The sequence below is a fragment of the Micromesistius poutassou genome (assembly GCF_964030765.1).
Source record: "Micromesistius poutassou genome assembly, chromosome: 14".
NCBI lineage: Eukaryota > Metazoa > Chordata > Actinopteri > Gadiformes > Gadidae > Micromesistius > Micromesistius poutassou.
The window spans coordinates 16561257-16580897 of NC_140284.1; the positions used below are offsets into that span (position 1 = coordinate 16561257).

Below are 19641 nucleotides of genomic sequence, written 5' to 3' on the forward strand. Positions count from 1 at the left end.
GGGACACAAAGTAGCCGACCTATTGGGGACTATACTTTCAGAAGAACTTTGAATGCCAACAGTTCAGTTGGGATTCCCACAAGCCTTTTGAGAGATGTGCTGAGGTAACCACTAGATGGCAGCATATACCCATTTGTGTACACGCACCAAAGAGGAATCAGGCCGATTTTTAATGACACATTTCCCTTTGCTAAAACAAATACACAATGCTATTTGACATTGGTTTAATGATAGATGTACTACTTTTTCTACAGATAGGAGGCAAAGCTGCTGGATGTCCAGATCCACTCTTCACAACGGACCCTATACTCCTCAACCAGAGGATTTTCAATGTTTTATTTGTAGGATTTTTACAACTGCTGGGAACTCTCCTCCCTTCACCAATCTGCCTTTACTGGTACCACAGACTCCTCATTCTCAATAGATTCCTTCTCCACTGCCCACAAGTGCTTTCCTCCTTACCTGTCTGTAAGCCTGACCTGAATCTTGTATTTCCCCCGCTCTGTCTCTCGCCCCCCGTGGTTCCCTCTCTCTCTCCACTTCGTCTCTCTCCCTTGCTCCCTTCTCTCTCTCTTCTATGGCTCTCTCTCCCTCTCTTTCCTCTCTCAACCTCTCTGGGTCTGTCCTGATGTTGAGTGAACTTAGGTACGGTAGAACAAACTAACTAAACAAACGAAGCTGTCTTTACCAGCTACTTATGATTATTTATAATTATCATAATTATACGATATAGTTGTCTGTTTATAAGGATATATGCCACTCTAGAGGCAGTGGACACTGAACATGTGTGCTGAAATTCCCTTTTGTATTTTGTTGAATGTTTCCTTTTTCACAGCCTTATTGTTAAGGTAGCACCTTTTAACTGAATGTACTTTTTATTTGTGGGATTTTTTTTACAGATATATATCAGTCAGTGTTTTTTATTAATATTTTTGTTTTATATATTTTATTTATTGAAAGTTTACGTTTATTTATGTATTTATTTTGACAATACACAAACACAAAGTAATTGCAAGGGAGAAGATCAATACATATTGTAATTGTATATGTGTTTGTTTCTTGAGTGTGAATCAAAGTGGATATAAGTATTATCACCAATCTTATAAGCTTTTGTAACTTTATTTTGGCCTTTCTGAGCTCACAGTCATTAATGTAAAACCATAACCTAAACTTCCCAGTAAATATCATTGGTTAGGTTTTAGACGTCATTCATAAGGCCATGATGTGTCTCATGCAGTATTGTTAGTGACGAGATTTCAGTTAATAAATAACTGAAATCTCAACTGAATACGATGTAATGAAAAACAACATCCGTTATATCTGCCTTGTAAAAGAGATTCAAAACAACGAAGAAATACAGAAACAGAATGTGTGAATTAGAAACACACTGCACAAATGCACAATCATGTCGTGAAACATGATTTCATCGAGATCAGTTTGATCCCAAAAAGACAAAAACAATCAGACCTAGATCTATTAATTGAAAAAGCGTGGTCTTTATCTTTTATATTGAAACTCTCTACTCTGTCTGTACTTTTAAGACCACCCCTACACAAATGGGTTCAGGGTTTTTCGATGTGCGATGTTTCGAAACGTGAAATATCAAATTCTGACATATTGTGGCGTAAGGACTGGGTGCGCTGCCAAATGGATGAACGGGCAGATGTTGTTTGTCCTGATTGAAGGTGATCGTGGCTGTCTGATTCCCAAGTAAGCACCATACGTGCCGGGGTATTTTTTGAGAAGAATATTTATAGAGAATATCTGCTCCTTGGAGTTTTCGACTCGGAAGGACAGCTGACTGGAGGGGGAAAAAAGGGTCTATATTTGTCTCAAAGTTACGAGAAGGAAGGGTTAACCGATACAGTGTCATCACTCAGATATAGCGTTAGATCTTCATCTTGTCACAATTGTACACATGCAATCTCTACAGGGTTCTTGGCTGTGTCTGTAACGGTTTTGTACTGTAATACTTCTGAATTCACCCTATTTTGTATTCATTCAAGTGTTCCACAGAAGAAGACATACATATTTCGTATTTTTTTTCTTCTTTTGCAGCTGGTGTCAGTGTGTAACTGACATGACATGGATCTTTGACCCTGGTGATTAATGTTCTGTCGTCAAGATGCTGAAAATAAAATAAAAGGTTACACTCACCTCTAACTTGTGAATTGAATTTCATGTCCTGGCATGGATAGATCCCTGAACTATGACCGAACTCAATATAAATACAATTTGCATACCAAAAAATACATATAATAATAATAATAATAATAGGCCTACATAAAAATAATAATACATATAAATAGATATAGCCCCAATAACTATATCAAGGAAAGGAAAGAATGGAAAGAATTGTATATTATAGCACGTATATTATTATTTTCATGTTTGTACATAGAGGTGTTGTTAAAAAGGCTACACGTGACTTTTTTTAAATATTTGGAAATCTGGACACCCAGCCCCGCCCTCTATTGGCAAGTCTCCGCCTCTTCGTACGTTCCTCCGCGGCCTGACTGCTGCTCTCAGGTGCCCCCACTGCCCAGGTACCGGAACGAGGACTCAGATCCACGAAGATCAGCGTGACGATAGCCACCGAGCTTACTACAAGAGCACACAGAGGTAAGCTCGTAGTAGTGTAGCGGAATCAAGCGGAAGCCTGCTTATTCATTTCACTGACGCACTCTTTTGAAGTTGTCTTGATCTGCTCTAACAATGATGTCAACGCGTTTATGTCTTTTGTTTCTTGATTAAATAGGTTGACGCTTCATTGACGTCTTGGACATTGCGTACGCGCTTTAGCAATAGCCTATTGGTCCAGGCAGTGTCCAATGACGCAAATGCCGCGAATATCCACATGGCGCCAAATCGTTATTATTGCAAGAGTTGTCATGATGAACAATAACGATATGAGCGCTCATCGTGAGAACCCCGCTACTGTTTCAGTGGTGGCGTTTGGTTTATTTGGTGCTCCGCTTGTACTTAGGCTGACTTACTGTTGCTGTCTGCAGTTTGCAACGATACCTTTTGTATCTATTTACCAATCATAGAGAACAGTTGATTCTGAGACATGAAATTAATCAAACACTCCGTGTCATAAACGTATCACTCATCAGCTTTGTGTGGACACAACTTTACCCAGTAAATATCAGTGCTGTTGGTGTTAGAAATACAAGTGGCTTATGTCCTAATAAACCCGAGGGTCTCCCTTAGCCCAGAGACCTAATCCATTACAGAGATAACAACAAATCAACCCTACTTATACTCATATACTCCTATCCTAAGGTATTCCATTTTATTATGTCAATTTATTTGACATTCATAACACACACACACACACACACACACACACACACACAGGGTAATCATCTGCCCGCCCAACTCATTTAGAGTCTGTGTCCCGTCCCTTTCTTCTTATCTCAGGTCAGCCATCAGGAGTGAAGGTGATAGCTTAAGCTATAGGGGCCGAGTTAGACGGACTGGGGAAGGGGACCGTCCACGGGTTAAAGGTGCCGTAAGTACGATTTAAGAGCTATACTTTTGATTTATAATGTCTTAGATATGCCGTAGCCACTAGCCACCCGTCAGCCAGTAGTGAGTGAACTGCTGTGAGAATATCTGTTGAGCGTGCTTGCTTCTGCATGAGACGATTTAGATTTAAGACCACCCCCCTCAATCAGGGAGAAGATAACTAACCCTAACCCTGATTTAGTTTAGGAAATCCGATGGAATCTTTTTATTCTGGTGGTGCTGTCATAAACCCATGGGAATAGTTAATTCTAAAATACAAAACGATTCATATTGTCTGGTGTGGAATATTGGTAGACATCGTCATTAAAAGGGCAATACTACATTTTAATCGTAGCCTTCCTGAATCCACTGTAACTCTTTCTGAAACTTTTAAGCTAAAGAAGGAAACTTTGATTTAACTGGATTAGGAATGCTGACACACAACATAGAATTTGCAGCAACATTCGAGTTGTACTTTTACCAAATGCTCTAGTTTAAATATCAAAACACTTGGGTTTCAATTTCACCATTTGCTCTAGGTGTTACACTATATAAAGAAATATATATTTTTGAGACAGAGACAGAGAGCGATATGGCTGAGTATATGTAATCGCAGACATATCGCAGTGTAGCGATTGTTAGTCCTACATCTTGTATATCAACCATAGTCTTGGCAGAGAGTTGAGACTGAGCCTGCATGTTTACAGTCAGGGAGGGTCGCAGATATTAAATCTGCCAACCAATGACTCTTTTAGTGCTGATTCATAAAGGAAACACTGGTTGTAGATAAGGGTAATGTTTGTACATAACTCTTACTTACCAAACCCAATTACGCCACTTTTAGCGTGTTAAATTCAATAACCTGAACTGTGTATGAACTTAAATGCAGTCATATTGTCAAAGGTATCCTAAGGTGAGTTGTTTTCTGTTTTATTTTGCATTAATACCTTTGTTCATTTCTGCACCAATATCAAGAATTGTTTCAGAGATTAATATGGACTCCAGGTTGATTGTATTTGTTGTTCATTTGGCTTCTTCTTGCCTCTAAAATGCTGACCTTTTTTCCGTAAGAAGCTGTGCAGCTGAGGCTACAGCTTATACTGTCAGCTGGTTTAAAATGCAGTCTCACTGGGCTTTCTTACCATTGCCGGTTCACCAACTGCATCAAGGGCTACCCAGCTCTAAGCAATTACCAAGGAATTCGAGAGGGGTCATAGACTACCAATTAAGTTGTTACCACCAGCACCACCAGCACCACTACTACTGCTGCAGCAAGAGAGCCTTGTTTCTTGAGTTTGCTTTGAATCCGGCCCTCTCTGCAAGGACGAATTAGACGATAAAAAGAAGATAGGAAAACGTTTGGTCGAGTAAAAACGGCACCGCTCTGTAGATAGTAGGCTTAAGGGTTTTAAGACTACTTTAATACTGTTAGTCTAATTAGAAAGCACACTTGGTTTTTGATTACTTATCATGTAGTGGATGAAAGGGGAAAAAAGCCACCCAAGGAGCATGGTAAATGTTGTTACTATGGAGACATAAATAAATGTAATGATTCTCTAGTGGCGCAGGATGTTTCAAACAGGGCTGTTTCAATGCTTTGCTATGTCTGTCTCTTAGATTAACATGATAAAACGGGTCAGCACCCCAGGCTGCAAAACACCGTACCTTCACGGGTGTAATTTGGCTGGTGTTGCGTCACATGTTGAATGATGTCATCAAAGAGATAGACGAGATAGACAACCTTACCTCTGCTTATTGCCCTGGAATCTGAGGATTGTCAGGTGGAACTCAAGCACTTTGACATGTGACTACAATGTCACACAGGACTTTACCTTCCACTTATTGTGTGCAACCCCATTAGCTTTTATAGACCCATTGAGGTATCCTTTGTAGTTAGTTCATAGAATCATAGAATGTATCACAATCCTAGCTTTTTACAGCCCCTTGCTATTACCAAGTATTTTTAGTGGTATAATATAAACAACACTTTTGTAGTTAGGGTTTAATCAGTTTAATCGATGCTTGTATGGCCTGCTTCACAGTGATGCTTTTCCCAGAAAAGGAAAGTGGGCGTATCAGCAGATAACAGAAGGTTAGCCTGTTGATTCCAGGGGACGGTGCTGCCCACTCATCCAGAACCAGTTAGTCCCCTATATGGCGGCGACCCTGCCCGGGCACAGGGGCTGTCCGACAGATTACTTCCTCTGTCTATACCCGTGGTGTCCCTGGATGAGTGGGTCATCAGTGACCCCATTGTGCAATTTCCTTCGAATAATAATATAGACAGCTTTTAAAAAAAATATATTTTGTACATTTGTCTGTTCTTTGAAACGTTCCCCTTTGTCATTTGCTTATGACTTAGATTGTGTGTGTGTGTGTGTGTGTGTGTGTGTGTGTGTGTGTGTGTGTGTGTGTGTGTGTGTGTGTGTGTGTGTGTGTGTGTGTGTGTGTGTGTGTGTGTCTCTCCAGTGTTATCTGTTTGTTCGCCATCCAATCAGATTCCAACATTCACCCCGTTAGCCCCGCCCTGACGATGTAAGCGAGTGGGATTACGGTTATCAGCCCGCTCTGAATAGGCAGCTGTCCTTCCTCGTTTACCTTGGCCGTCGTCCCAGGTGGGACAGCTCAAGGGTTGTTGTTTTTTTTATTTAACCACAGCCCAAACCTGAGCAGAGCGGGATAGAGTACCCTAATCTCTCATCATCTCACAAGATTAAATCTCAGAGCAGCAAGGTCGATGAAAAGCCCGGACCAAGGAGAAACGCAGAGCCCGTTAATGCCACCATGGAACTTTGCCCTGTCCGTTTTTTTGTTTTTTTTTGTCCCCATAATTAAATGTGATTGAAGACATTTTGCTCTGAAGTGGAAAAGCACTATACGTAATGAAGAAAATAACCAGCTTCAATGTCCCAATTACGCATGCAACATTGTTAGGCCGTCTTTCGTGGAAGTCAGAACTGTCACTTGTTCTGATTTGTCTTGGGGGGGGGGGGGGGGGGGGAAACGGCTTGCTTATAACTTTAAACAAAGATGAGTGTGAGTGAGTCAATGGTAAAGGCTATGGTTTAGTTTGGGTAATGGAAGACGTCTCCTTCTGTGTAGTCATGGTTACTGTGAATTGTATTGTGTTTACGCAAGGTAGAAGAATGTAGATCACACTGAATCTGGATGGGTCAACCCTTGCTATTAATTAAACCATTTTATTGCCTTTCCTTGCTTTTCTTTCTTCCCTCTCTTTTTTTCTCATTGTTCACTCCTCCAATATTCTCCATTCTCCAATTTGTAACATAGAAATTCTGAATGAATTCGGTTTTTTTATCTAATACATGGATTCCCTTCTTGAGAGGCTTCTCAATAAGCCTAGTGTAGTCCACAACCTTTTTTACTTGTAGTTGTATCCCCAGGGAAAATCCACTTTTTTTTTTAGACGGATTATACCTGTGGTGGTTATTCACCTTAACGCTCTCTAAGCCTGCTCTGCAAGCTGTATTGTTAACACTGAGAGGCCGGTAGTTAGGCATGCACTGTTCCCCACACCTGAGGTGGGTGGAGTAGCTCGCTGGCCATTTGAAACCAATTGAAATCCAAGAAGCGTAAGCCTTTTTCACCGTAAATGACTCGGGTCAAGCTGTCAAAGCACAAAGAGACACATCCCCGCTCCATCTGAGAGCCTAACAACGTGTCCGTTTGAAGCGACGGGCCAAGACGAGTGGAAATGTCTGGGTGTTTGTCCGCTAGTCCCGTCGCTCACAGTCCGGATGGTTTAAACACAACTTGGTAGGCATGAGGGCAGTGATGGGGTATGGTTGCCCTCGGATGAGAATCCTTGTCTTCATTTTGGGAGACTTTGAACAATGCCGTAGCACTAAAATCTCAGGTCAAAGGCGAAATGCAGGAGAGGAAAGGAGAGCCACAACAAGAACTCAGTCAGACTTATAATAATAAGCGGTCCTCAAAAAAAAAACACTCATCTACTTACGCCCGCTAGCGTTACCTGTAAACCGTTTAGCCAGCGATACCTGAACCACCACATGGCTTTTCTCCATGGCCTCGTCCAGCCTCTCTCTCTCTCTCTCTCTCTCTCTCTCTCTCTCTCTCTCTCTCTCTCTCTCTCTCTCTCTCTCTCTCTCTCTCTCTCTCTCTCTCTCTCTCTCTCTCTCTCTCTCTCTCTCTCTCTCTCTTGGCAGGTAGTAGTAGAGGAAGAAAGAGGAGGAGAATGAAAAAAAAAAAAAAAGTGTTTGGTTTCGTGGCGCATTAACGCGGCACAAAGACGGCCGTTGTGTGGCTCCGCATCGGCTCCTGCACGACGGGGCCCCCGCTGGAAACAGGAGCGCGGGGGCCCGGGCGGTAAGGGGACGCGGCGCATCGTAATCAGACGGTCAATTTAACTGACCCCAGTTTCGCGGCCCCGTGTAATGACTGCGTATTAAAGGCGGATGGCCGGGTCTCCGCAGGGAGCCGCCGCCGCGAGGGGAGGATTCAGGTGGCGACCCCGGTCAAACGGTATCATCGCCGACACCGCAGTGGGAGAGGAGCAGGTGTGCTGCTTCAGCAATGTGTTCAGGCCAAGGGAATGGTTGGTTTCATTTCAGACTTTACTTTTCTCGTTTTGATAACCATTTGCTTTCGGTATAGATTAGAGAGACAAGGTTAATTCACACTGTGGACTTTTGGTTGTCAGTTGATACGATTTTAAGTGATTTGATTGGGAAGACAAACGTCTCATTTTTGGTTACATAATTGTAGGTTCAATTTGGGGTTTTATTTATCACTGGCCGGAAATGATGACGTAACTCAGAACGGAAACGAAGAAGACAGAGGACTTTTTGTTTTTACTTTTAAATCAATAATTAACGACTTCTAATTAAATTACTACACTGAGCATTAAGATGTTTTTCTTTAGGATAAGATTTCTGGTGTTTTATTGCTTTAATTAAAAAAAGGTCAGATGTTAAACTGTCAGATGTTAAATTCATTAGCAAAGCAAGTCTTGTTATAAGAGCAAACTATAAAGTGAAAAATCCCACACTTTGATAAGGTCAGGTAACAACCGCCCATTATATTAACTGTGTCTCCTGCCTCCTCACCAACCCAAACATCTTAAGCACGCCTTGAAGAGTTACTAACACACACACACGTGATTTGAGGAGTGCCACTTGGCTTTATGCATGCAACACACACACACACACACACTTTTATTATATAGCCCACCCACTGACTTGAGAGACCAATATTTCCTAGTATTGCCAAAGGCCAGTGTCTCCCAAAGCCGTTCAGTAAACCAAAACAAAAAATCCCAAAACAAGAAGGGGCGGAATCTGGAAACGTAACCATCAGTCCACTGTAACCGGATAGTTGTCAAAGTTGAGGGTTCTGCCTGTAGGAACATCAATGCTGTCTGTGTGTATGGGTTTGCATTCCATACATTTGATCATATCACAAAAGTTTTGCAGTGGTTACAGCTAAGGTAGATGTTATTATAATTTTTTTTTTTTCGGCTTTTACACACTCTCACTCAGCAATTGACCACAAGCACGGATCATCCATTTCAATGTGGCTGTCAAGTCTCATGATTCTACAAAAGCAATGGAGCAAGGCTGTAACTTTTCCAAACGATGAATTTAGTTCATACCACGTTATGTTTGTGAGTACATCTTGTTCTTTTCTACAGATTGTTTCCAAGGTAACACCAGCGGACTGCTCCTCACTATTCTATTAAAGCACCCAGAGGAGTTCTGTGCGCTCTTGGTTAGATATGAAAGGGTTAACGTTGGTAACACAACAAAAGCATTTCTCCGGGACGAATCAACACATAATTGTTCTCTCCTGCCTTCTCATATATGCATACTCAGCTTCTGTCACTGCAAAACAATGTAGATGATAACATGCTGGAGGGATTACAGCCTTTATTGTACCGAGAACCAGTTATTACTTCTGGGCGGCCACTGGTGAAGCAAAGTGAACGCTAGCTAACTGAACATTCCTGTACAGTGTGCCAGCGTTTGCTTCAGAGATGGAGAACAGTTGGTCAGATATGTAATCCAGCTGCTGCCTGTTGTCACGTAGAGCCTTATGTGAACAAAGAACAAAACTATCCGTTCAAACGGCATACATATTCCAATACCTAGTAGGGGGAGGGGTAGCAATATACATAATGTCTTCCCTTATTCACGGATACTGAATATAAAGCGAGTTCTCACACGGAAACGGCACTGCACATTGTGTCTGGATCGGTATAGTTTTTTCTGGCTGAAATAGATATGTTTAAGCTGAATATGAGAGTGAAAGGCAGAAAACAAAGAGATGAAAGGTAATGGCTTAAAGCAATCGGGAACGACTAAAGGCATACCATGCATTTCTCAAACTCTTGGGTGAGCTTGGCGTTGCTCCAGGCCATTCAGTAGAGGATTCCTTTGTCACACCTCCCAGCTATTGTTTAAAAAAAGACATGCAGTTGGACATTGGTGCACATAGGGACACACATGTTCACATACACATCTGAAAGTGTTGCGTAAGTGTGTCAATGTTACTGCTGAAATACATGAAATACGGGACATGGAACGGCATGATGGCTGGTTTATATTTTTCTCTCAGCATGCTACTCTTTCGACCTAAAACACAAAACAAAAACCATAGAACATGTAAAAAAAATGAGAACTATCCGCTTAAAAATGATTCAAACCAGCTGTGGGTTTCATCAGAAAGCCACAGCTGGTACACAACCAAACGCTTCAAAGACAGAGTATTCCCGTCAGTGTCCCATGTCAAACCCCCATATACAATCTCATCATGTAATCATCCTGTAGTCTGCTATTAGACTGCATTAACCGAGGTCGGTCCATATTGAACTCCTCTGTGATGACACACCATTAGCCTAGACTTGCTTGTCAAGCAACTGCTCCGCTGAATACACAAGCCAGTACCTCAAACGGATATGGCCTGGACGTTTGGTTTTTACGACATGCGTGCCTGTCCTCTGACAGTAGCATTGTCATACAGGTTGAAGAAGAGCCCGGCTGCCCATAAAAGTGCAATAAAGTCTAAGAAAAGGCCTCAGGCTTTGCCCAGCGGGGGGCCGTAGACTTTACGACCATCTCAGACCATCCTCCGCTGCCCTCCTTCCTGCCCGAGAGGATCTGGTGTGCGTGGGAGAGGAAGAGAGCTCCCAGAGACAGTTAAAGAGGCACATGCCTACAGTTTATGTTTGAAGCCGACACAGACCAGACCCGCCTCGTGGTTTGGGAAAATAAACAAGGCGTTAACGGTTCACCACTGTAAAATGCCTTGTATTTCAACGCCTACAGTTTGATTCCTATTATCGTGGCACAGAGCACAGCAAAAATGGCGGCAATCCGGAGCATTTGACACATGTCAAACGCCATGTAGAAACACAAGAAACAACAACAGAAAGTTAGGGTTAGAAAGTTCAAACTAAACACATTTATTGAGCTAAATATGAGACATACAGAGATATTGCACTCCTGGATATATTTTCTGAAATTTGTGTTGCATTCCAATGTCCCTATATACAAATAGGGTGGTTAGACATGTACATACAACGGTGCACTTGTGATCCAGTCATCTGTGTAGTGTTCTATAATTATATGTTATTCTATAATAACTAGTACACACAAGTCGGCGTTTGGCAGTGTTGAGTTCTCCTATGGCTCTGGGGTAGAGGCGGTTATGAGGTCTGTTTATCCGTGATGAACCTGTAGCATCTATCAGAGGGCAGCATGTCAAACAGATGACGTCCAGGGTGGGATAGCTCTTACAGCATGTTGGCTGCTTTACTAAGGCAGTGAGAGCCAAATAAGTCAACAGCCCAAGATCTTCTCGCTGCTGTTGATGGTATCTGAAGGGTATCTATGGGTTCCCTTTCATGTAGTCAGACGTGTGAAGATGGAGCCTGCCACAGACTTCTTTAGTGACGACCAACTGCCTTGGTAAACACTCTCATGGCTCATTACTAGAGATCGACCGATATGGATTTTTTAGGGCCGATACCGATAGCGATTTTTAGCTGATGACCGATACGCCGATACCGATTTTTTTTTTTTTGCCGTTATTTGGAGCCGACACTGCTTTTGCTCCCTCCATTGACATCATAAAAAAGACACAATGATGACAAAAAAAGAAAAAACGGCGAAAAAAAACGGCCGATGCCGATACACCCGCAAATATCAGCCGATAATATCGGCCGGCTGATATATCGGTCGATCACTACTCATTACATTTCTTTTATCCCCGTGCCCCCCTCGCTGTGTTCTCCCATGTCGGCACATTTGCGCTCGCTTCCTATGACACGGCCCAAAACACACCGAACACTGAGCCACGCCACCTACATGAGCCACGCCACCTACGGGGCACCTCGGTTAAGTGGCGCAGATTAAGTGGCGTCATTACGTGGCAGCGGGACGCGGTTCCGTTACCGTCTGCCTCTGTTTGAAGTGCGGCCTCCGTCGGGACTTTTATTTCAGGAGAGGCCTCCGTGGCATCCCTTTGAGCCGTCCCCGCTGCCTCCACACAACAAACAGAAACCCGATCCGCTGTCTCACTCCGTCCCCACGGCGCATCCAAAATAGCTGGCGCATTCCTGCGGGCAGCAGTTGATGGGGCGCTCCCAACCAATCGCAGGTCGGGGAGCGGATGGACAGCCCCCCCCCCCCCCCCCCAGTGTGGTTTAAACCCACCTGGTTGGTCGGAACGGTGTCATCACATCCAGGTGTTTCTCTTGGGTCGTTGGGTGTGTTGCTCACCGTATGTCAGCTGATGCAGTATGATCCAGCTGAGGATCCACTGCTGTATACTATTTTCTTCTCTCCTCCCCTCAATGGTTTTTTATTGTCAGACGACGTGCACATGCATGTCAAGTCTTGGAGTTTTTCCATTTACTCTTTTTGCACAATCAGCACTATCGCTACACCGAACTCCGGCCTCCTGAGAGTCCTGTACGAAATTCTGACCGAAAGACCTTCCTCTCCAACATATACAACCAGCCACGGCTAAATGGAGCCCAGTCCTTGACCCCTCTGAAGAGTCACGGTCAATGAGGCAACGTCACTGATCTCCTTCCCAACAATAGATTCACTGCCACAGGCTAAGTGTGTTGTGTCCACTTGTGTGTATCTGAGTGTGAGGATGTGTGTGTGCCTCTCTCCATCTCTCACATTCCTAGAGTCAAGGAGAACCTCAAGCAAAACACAAAGCTGTGGCTCAAACAAAGCTATAAATCTGTCATTTGAATGGCCCATAGCATACTAAACAGGTATGGTGCGACGGTAGACTGACAATAGCTGGAACATCGAGGTGTACCTCTTAGTAAGAGAACTATTTGTATATGTACGTGTGTCAGCTTCCAGATCTGCCCTTGTTATGTCTCTCACCATCAGATTACTTAAGAATCTGATTGGATGGTTTCTTAACGATAATGTAACTGCAATTTTTGGAAAATTGTAAGAAACGAAATCCAATGATATTCAAATATCCTTCCCTTCCCAGTGAAGGCAGTAAATTATCTCAAAATGAATGTGAGAATGCTTGTCTCTCCCCTGGGGCTGAAAACCACAGGAGTTCATGTGGTGAGTTTGCATTCCCCCTGGCTCCGACTTGGATACCAGTGTGCTAGTCATTCTCTGATCCTCCCCAGAGACATTACATTTACCATTCCTACTGCATAGATCGTCACACTCTCCTCCCGAATCCGCACAGTGCATGCATGGGGTTTGTGGATGTGGTGAGACCTTTATTTGATTTGCTTTATAGAATATCATTCCTAATACCTAATCTTTGCTAGGTCTGGTTTCATAATATTATTAAGTATATTAAACACAAATCATTTGATGTACTGCCTGTGTAAAAATGTTGTACCTGCTCTTTTAACTGTTTAAGAGGCCGTCCTATTTGCTTTGGCATAACACCTCTTTAAATGTGTGGCATTAGCCATACAACTTTGTTGGAGATTGGCATTTCAACAAGGCTTGTGACGATATCTTTCCCTAGCCTTCAGCCAGCTGGTGCGAGTCTCTGGTTGGCTTGGTAAAAGAGCACTTCCATATCCGATTACATCCCATCCCATTATTCTGCCTAACCATAACTGAATGAGACCTGTCACTGTGAGCTCGTAGCGTTCATGTAACGGCACGCTGTGCTGTATGGGTTCCTTCGAGAGCGAAATCGAAAGTTTAAGAAATGGAAATCCCCCCCCCTCCCCCCCTACACACACACTGAAGTGCTGGGGAATCAGAGAAGGCAGAGCATCAGGTGCTAAACCCGAGTTGCTGATGATTCCCGGAAGTCAAAGGGGGGGGATATACGGTATTAGCGATGGGAGGTTGGGGAGAGATTTAGTCGACTCATGTGGAGAATGGATTATACCTGGAGTTGGATCTTCCTCTTCCCAGACCAAGCCTTTCCTTCCTCTTCCCTGAGAACTTGACCTCACATAGCGCTCCCTGTCCCCTCCCGGATGGAAATCCCACAAACCCAACGGAGAGAGGAAGACTGTAGTCTGCCCTTGCGTCACTCTGTTGAATAAGTTGTTTTCCTTAATTGAATGGGTTTGCCATCTGCACCATAGTGGACAAAAAAATAGTGTCATGGCTCTTTTGTCTACACTCGTACATTAAAAATGTTCATATTTTTTCAAACAAGCTAATCATACAGGATCTGGCCTGAGCTGGACATTAGTCCACACAGGCATACGGCAATCTCTTGGATGGCTAATCTCAAGTGTTGGGTGGCACGTCGTAGGAATAGAAACGAGGCGATAAGGCAGATGGGGCTTCCCTTGTGTGACCTGTTCCCCATGTGACCTGAGTCAATACTAAAGATAGTGGCCCGTGGTCCCAGGCCTTGGTAAATAAAGCCAGTGCTCGTTCTCATGGCCCCGTAGCCCCGGCCTGCGTCGACTTTCCTCTGGGCGAATCGCCCTATGTCATATGAGCTGCGCCGTTCCAGTCAACTTTGCTGGAATGACGTTTAATCCGATTTTCCATCTTGAATTGGCCTAAAGATTTGAATCACCAGCTCAAGACATCAGATCAGATTTGATATTAACCTACTGGGATAGTGAATGGTGAATGGTATGGAAACAGCCATGTGTCTTGGAGAGTCTTGTAGAGTCTTGCATGTTCCCGTGTGAGAACAGTGATGGGAAAGTCTGCTCTTTTTTTTATTTGTTGCCAACTAGGTGAGGAACGTGCTCACACTACCTTGTTAGACGGTGGCAGTTCACATAGTGGCCCCAACCTCTTGACCAATCACGTCGCTCTAATATCTTTAAGTGTGTGTGTGTGTGTGTGGGTGGGGGTGTTGTGTGTGTGTGTGTGTGTGTGGGGGGGGGGGGGGGGCTGGGGGTGAAAAGGGGAGGTCTTGAGGAAATGACCCGTAGTACTTTAACTAGGAATCAATCCATGCGTGCACTCTTGACCTGAGTGCTCCCCAGTGTGCTGCAGCACTCTCTTGAAGACACTGACAATATCTACACAACATTCACTTGGGGACTTAAAGCACTTACAGCTCTGCTGTGCAATGGATATCCTCACTTTTTAGGTTGTGAGTTTGCATTGGATTTTGGTGAGTAACAGTTTGGGTCTTTTTTTATGTTTTTTTTTACACAGAATCTTCTTGTGGTATTATCTTTGACATATGATAGGAGTTTATAGGATACATTTGGCTTAAAAGGCACTCAAACATATTCTTAAGGAAAAGAAAACAAGCTATTTTCTCTTGCACAAGTTACTGCACGTATCTGTACGTGTGCATGTGCAAATGCATGTGCGTGTCCGCAAGATAACTACTTGACGTTTGTGATGCAAGTTAATGTGACATTTTTTAAGTAATGCATACCAGACAGAGGCACAGTTGGGATCAACACATTAGTGCCACAAGGAACTAACTAGTAACTTGAGTCACCACCTCAGGATAAAAGGCTGCATTAACCGCCTAGTTTATATGACGCAATGACAGATAACGTTTTTATAGTTATTTATTTTACCCCTGAAACATTCTTAGTTTGTACCAGAGTGGCCATTGTTCAAACTTTAAAACAAGTTCAGATGGGTGGGGGTGGGGCAACCCAAAAGCACTAAACATAGCTAGTTTGAAGTCCTCCTGAAACCCAGCCCCTAAGCATGCTCAGCTGCAGCAGGCTTGTGCACCCCCCTGGGCCTCTAGACATGACACACACCCTAACCTCTTGGGATGCCGCCGGGGCCCCAAAAGGATTGTTTGTTGGTTTAAAAAGAGCGACTTTTGAGTGGCGCGCAGAGCGTGGCTGATTTAGTGTTTGAGGCGTGTCTGCTCTCCTGCTTGCTTTAGCAGTAAAAGGTGATGACTGACCCAGCGAGATAAGAGCTGTTTGTTTTGGGTTTAGATATTGTTCCTGTGTTGGGTCAGCGGCGATGACTGGCTGTGATCGCTAGTCATTGTGTGGCCCTCCGTAGTGTGCTTATCTGAGGGGGAACGGGTGACTGTTGACTTGGCAAACGCATACAAGATAAGTCTTTTATGCCAAGTCATTTGTATCTACACAGCATTCGTCATGACGGTTCCATGTCAGGTGCTTTAGTTTGATATATTAGAGGGTCTGTTTCATTTGAATTGTGGGAAAGTCTGCATCACTCTCATAAGCCCCTGAGCAGCCGGTTATTAATAAGCCACTGCAGAGCATTATGCAGATCTTGTATGGGCTCAGTTGAGCGTGCGTTCGGGTTCCTCGACTCAGGCAATTACCGACGGTCACCTGCCCACCTGACCGCTCAATCACCTGACATTAGGGATCCCAAAAGGTCAGAGGTGGCGGGCCCAAGCCTGAGAGCAACCTGAGCCATCCTGAAAACTCCCAAAGGTCATGACCTGGCATTGAGAGCGATGACCCCGTCCTAACAGGTACGGCCTGGCTGTAGTGCTATTGGACACAATGGATTGTCTATAGTCTCCGAGATGTCTTACCCGGCTCTCAGCCACAGACTGACGTCTTAAGAGATTTAGAGTAACGTGAGCCCAAGGTGAAAAAAAAATCCCCAAAAAATAAGAGATTGTGTTTCTGCTTTTGTTTCTTTGTGCCAGATCATGGGATCTGGAATTTCAGAAATGCATGACCTGGAGATAGTCAGATAGGTTGTGATTTAATCATGTTGATAATGTTTGTTCACTCTTTGCTTCAGGTTTTTATAGGTGCTAGCATCAGCTAGCAGAGCATGGCGTTACCCATGGCTCTGCTAACTATCACCGCCGTTCACCTCCTGTCCCTAGTGGCCGTGTGCGGCGCATCGGGGAAGAGCGATCGCGTCAACTTCTACAACATCAAACCCCCGGTGCAGGGTAAGAAACTGATAACAGCTAAACAAATTGCTAAATGTTCAATGATTGATGTCAACAGAAGTAGAAACATTCATCATAACATTTCAGTTCCATAATATCAACCGAATAACATTTCCCTTTTATTGCCACCATACTTTTATAGCTGTTCTAAATGAAGCATTTGTTTGGTATTGCAGCCACACCATTCCCCAATAGCTTTAAGTGCTTCACCTGTGAGCGAGCACGGGACAACTACAACTGCAACATCTGGGCTGAAGACAAGTGGTGTCCAGAAGGTAGGATCTCCTGCCTTTTAACTTGAATTTGTGGCGAAAACACTTGCAATGATCCTTGGTTTCCTTGGTTTGGAATCGTTCATCGTGGCTAAGCTGAGTGATTATACAGTTTTTTTCCCCACGCTAAATGTTTTCGCCCATGTCGTTTGTCTTCACCAGACACTCAGTTCTGTATGTCAGTCCACCACTTCCACTCCACTCATGGAAAAACCAAGTTTGTGACGAAGAGATGCGCTGTCCACGAGGAGTGCCGCCAGTCGGGCTGCAGGCACCACAAGGAGACGGGGCACACGGTGAGTCCGCCATCAGATCACATACGATGTTCTTCTTTTTATACCTGACAGGAAATTTGATTGTCATAGCGGAAAGGTAATGAGAATTAAATGAGAATTAAAAATGAAAAAAGACATTTACAATTAAAGTATAGTACAAATGTTATTGTGAAAAATGGATTTAACCACTATAGACTATGCTACATTATTGAAACTATATAATATTGACCATTATACATAAAATCCCAATCTACGCACCCTGCATGTCCATGCAAATGTTCCCTCTTGTCTAACACACTCTCTCCCCTTTGCCGGCCCACCAGGAGTGTGTGTCTTGCTGCGAGGGAATGATCTGCAACGTCGAGGTTCCCACCAATCGCACCAACGCCGTGTTCTCCCTCAGAGCAATAGCGCTCGGATCGGCGCCGTGCCAGACCACCCCGCCCTGGAAGACCCTGGTCCTAACTCTGGGGCTGTGCGGACGGTTCATATTGTGACCCTGCGGCAGCCTGGAACTTGGCAGGGCTTCTTGTCTGGGGACAGAGCCATCAGACGCACCGAAACGACCCCTCCATTGATTTGGTGTGGCAGCGTTTCCCAGGCAAATGCCACAGATGACGGAGAGTTCATTAAAACGTGACGCTGGATGGCCGCGGTCGCGCCGGCTCCTCCGGCCAAAACAAAAGGAGAGAAAGAACTCTCACTCACCAGGGGGGGCGAGACCTGTGGCACGCGTCGCCGTGCACGGCCCCGTTCAGAAACACGGCCGTCACCGGATGTCCTCCCACGCATGTGCCACCATAACGCTGCCAAATTGTTCTGAATGAAACTGCAAGGTATAATTTGGATCGAAAACGTCCTTGAGGAAACTGCGGATATGGGCAAGGTGGAAGTGATTCCACATGAAGTTGAGAGACGATGGACTCTGTCTGGATGCAGTTGGTTGTGTACGCCTACTAGGCCTGGGCGATATGGCTGAAAGACATATCACCATATAACTTGATCATATGGATCGATATCGATAACTATTGATTATTTTAATGACCTTAAAAGACTAGGAATTACCATGCTGGATTTAAACACTTCTGTTTAACGCTTAATATGACCATCCACTGTTCTTCACAACAATGAAAAACACTCAAATATGCTGCTAGATTCAATGGTCCAGTCTCTTATCGATATATATTGAACATGTTTTATATTCACATTGATCAAAAGTCTATCACAATGCGATAAGTTATTGTTTTATTGCCCAGGCCTAACGCCTACACAATAGCAACATGGCCAAGCCAAGCCTTTTTAAGCAGGTCTTGATAGAACAGTGACTGGAGTGTTTCTTAAGACTCTGGCTAGAAGGCTGTCCAACAATGCTGCCAGCAGACTGACTAACGCAGGTTGGGGCGTTTTAAGCGTCCCCAAAACAATCTCTGGGATTATTAACGTTCCAGGGAATGTTAATGATATGTTTTTCTTTTTGGAATTACAGACCACTTTAAACATTTTGCCGGATGTGAAATAACACGTGGCCATGGAGAGACAGTGTTTTCTGTGTGACCCAGTGAATTTGGCACTTATGATGTTATTGCCAGATAGTTATATACATACAGTGTGTATAAACAAACATATTTGCACTTTTCATTCGGAACATTGTATATTTGAAGTAGGTCTATCAGACCTTTTTGTAAGGAATCTAAATACAATTGATTAATAAACTGTGTGATGTGTTGCTTAATATACTATACTAAAAAGTAATTGTAATAATATACAATTAGTTGGATAAAGGTTAAGATTATTTAGGAAAATAAAACATTGGCTAAGCATGCCTGAAAAACTCCACACCAATATCAGTTTAAATCTCACCCCAACTCCCTTCATCTATCTCTATCCATCTTCTTTTCTGGCTCCGTCCTTATCAGCCCAGCAAATAAAGCTTATTGCATTACTGCTTTCATTAGATCTGCTCTAATGCAGTTTAGAAGCCCCTATAGCATTGCATTAAGAAAAAGCTCTCTTAAATAATTAGTGAGGCTTTTCAGGAGGAGTGTTTTGGTAATTAAATGAATCAGTCAGTGCCATCTCTGTTCAAAGTGTACACTGAAATAACTGGAAATAATACAAATGACAGCGTTCAAAGGGTGTACATCCCTAACAAACAAATAAGAAATACAATCAAACCACCAAATGATTTACTCAATGTTAAAAGTAATGCATAGGCTACACAACAGAAGTGCTAATATGGTTTCTGGATACCAATTTGA

At 43.5% G+C, this 19641-nt stretch overlaps 1 protein-coding gene across 1 annotated transcript; it reads left to right on the forward strand.

The window, feature by feature from the left end:
* Positions 1-16712: 16712 nt before the first annotated feature.
* LOC311358028 (ly6/PLAUR domain-containing protein 6B-like) lies at positions 16713-17880 on the forward strand (the record flags this gene model as incomplete). Its single annotated transcript, XM_084478009.1, has 4 exons — positions 16713-16836; positions 17013-17111; positions 17271-17404; positions 17707-17880. 4 exons carry the CDS (start codon positions 16713-16715, stop codon positions 17878-17880), a joined length of 531 nt encoding a protein of 176 aa, XP_084334135.1.
* Between the last annotated feature and the right edge of the window lie 1761 nt (positions 17881-19641).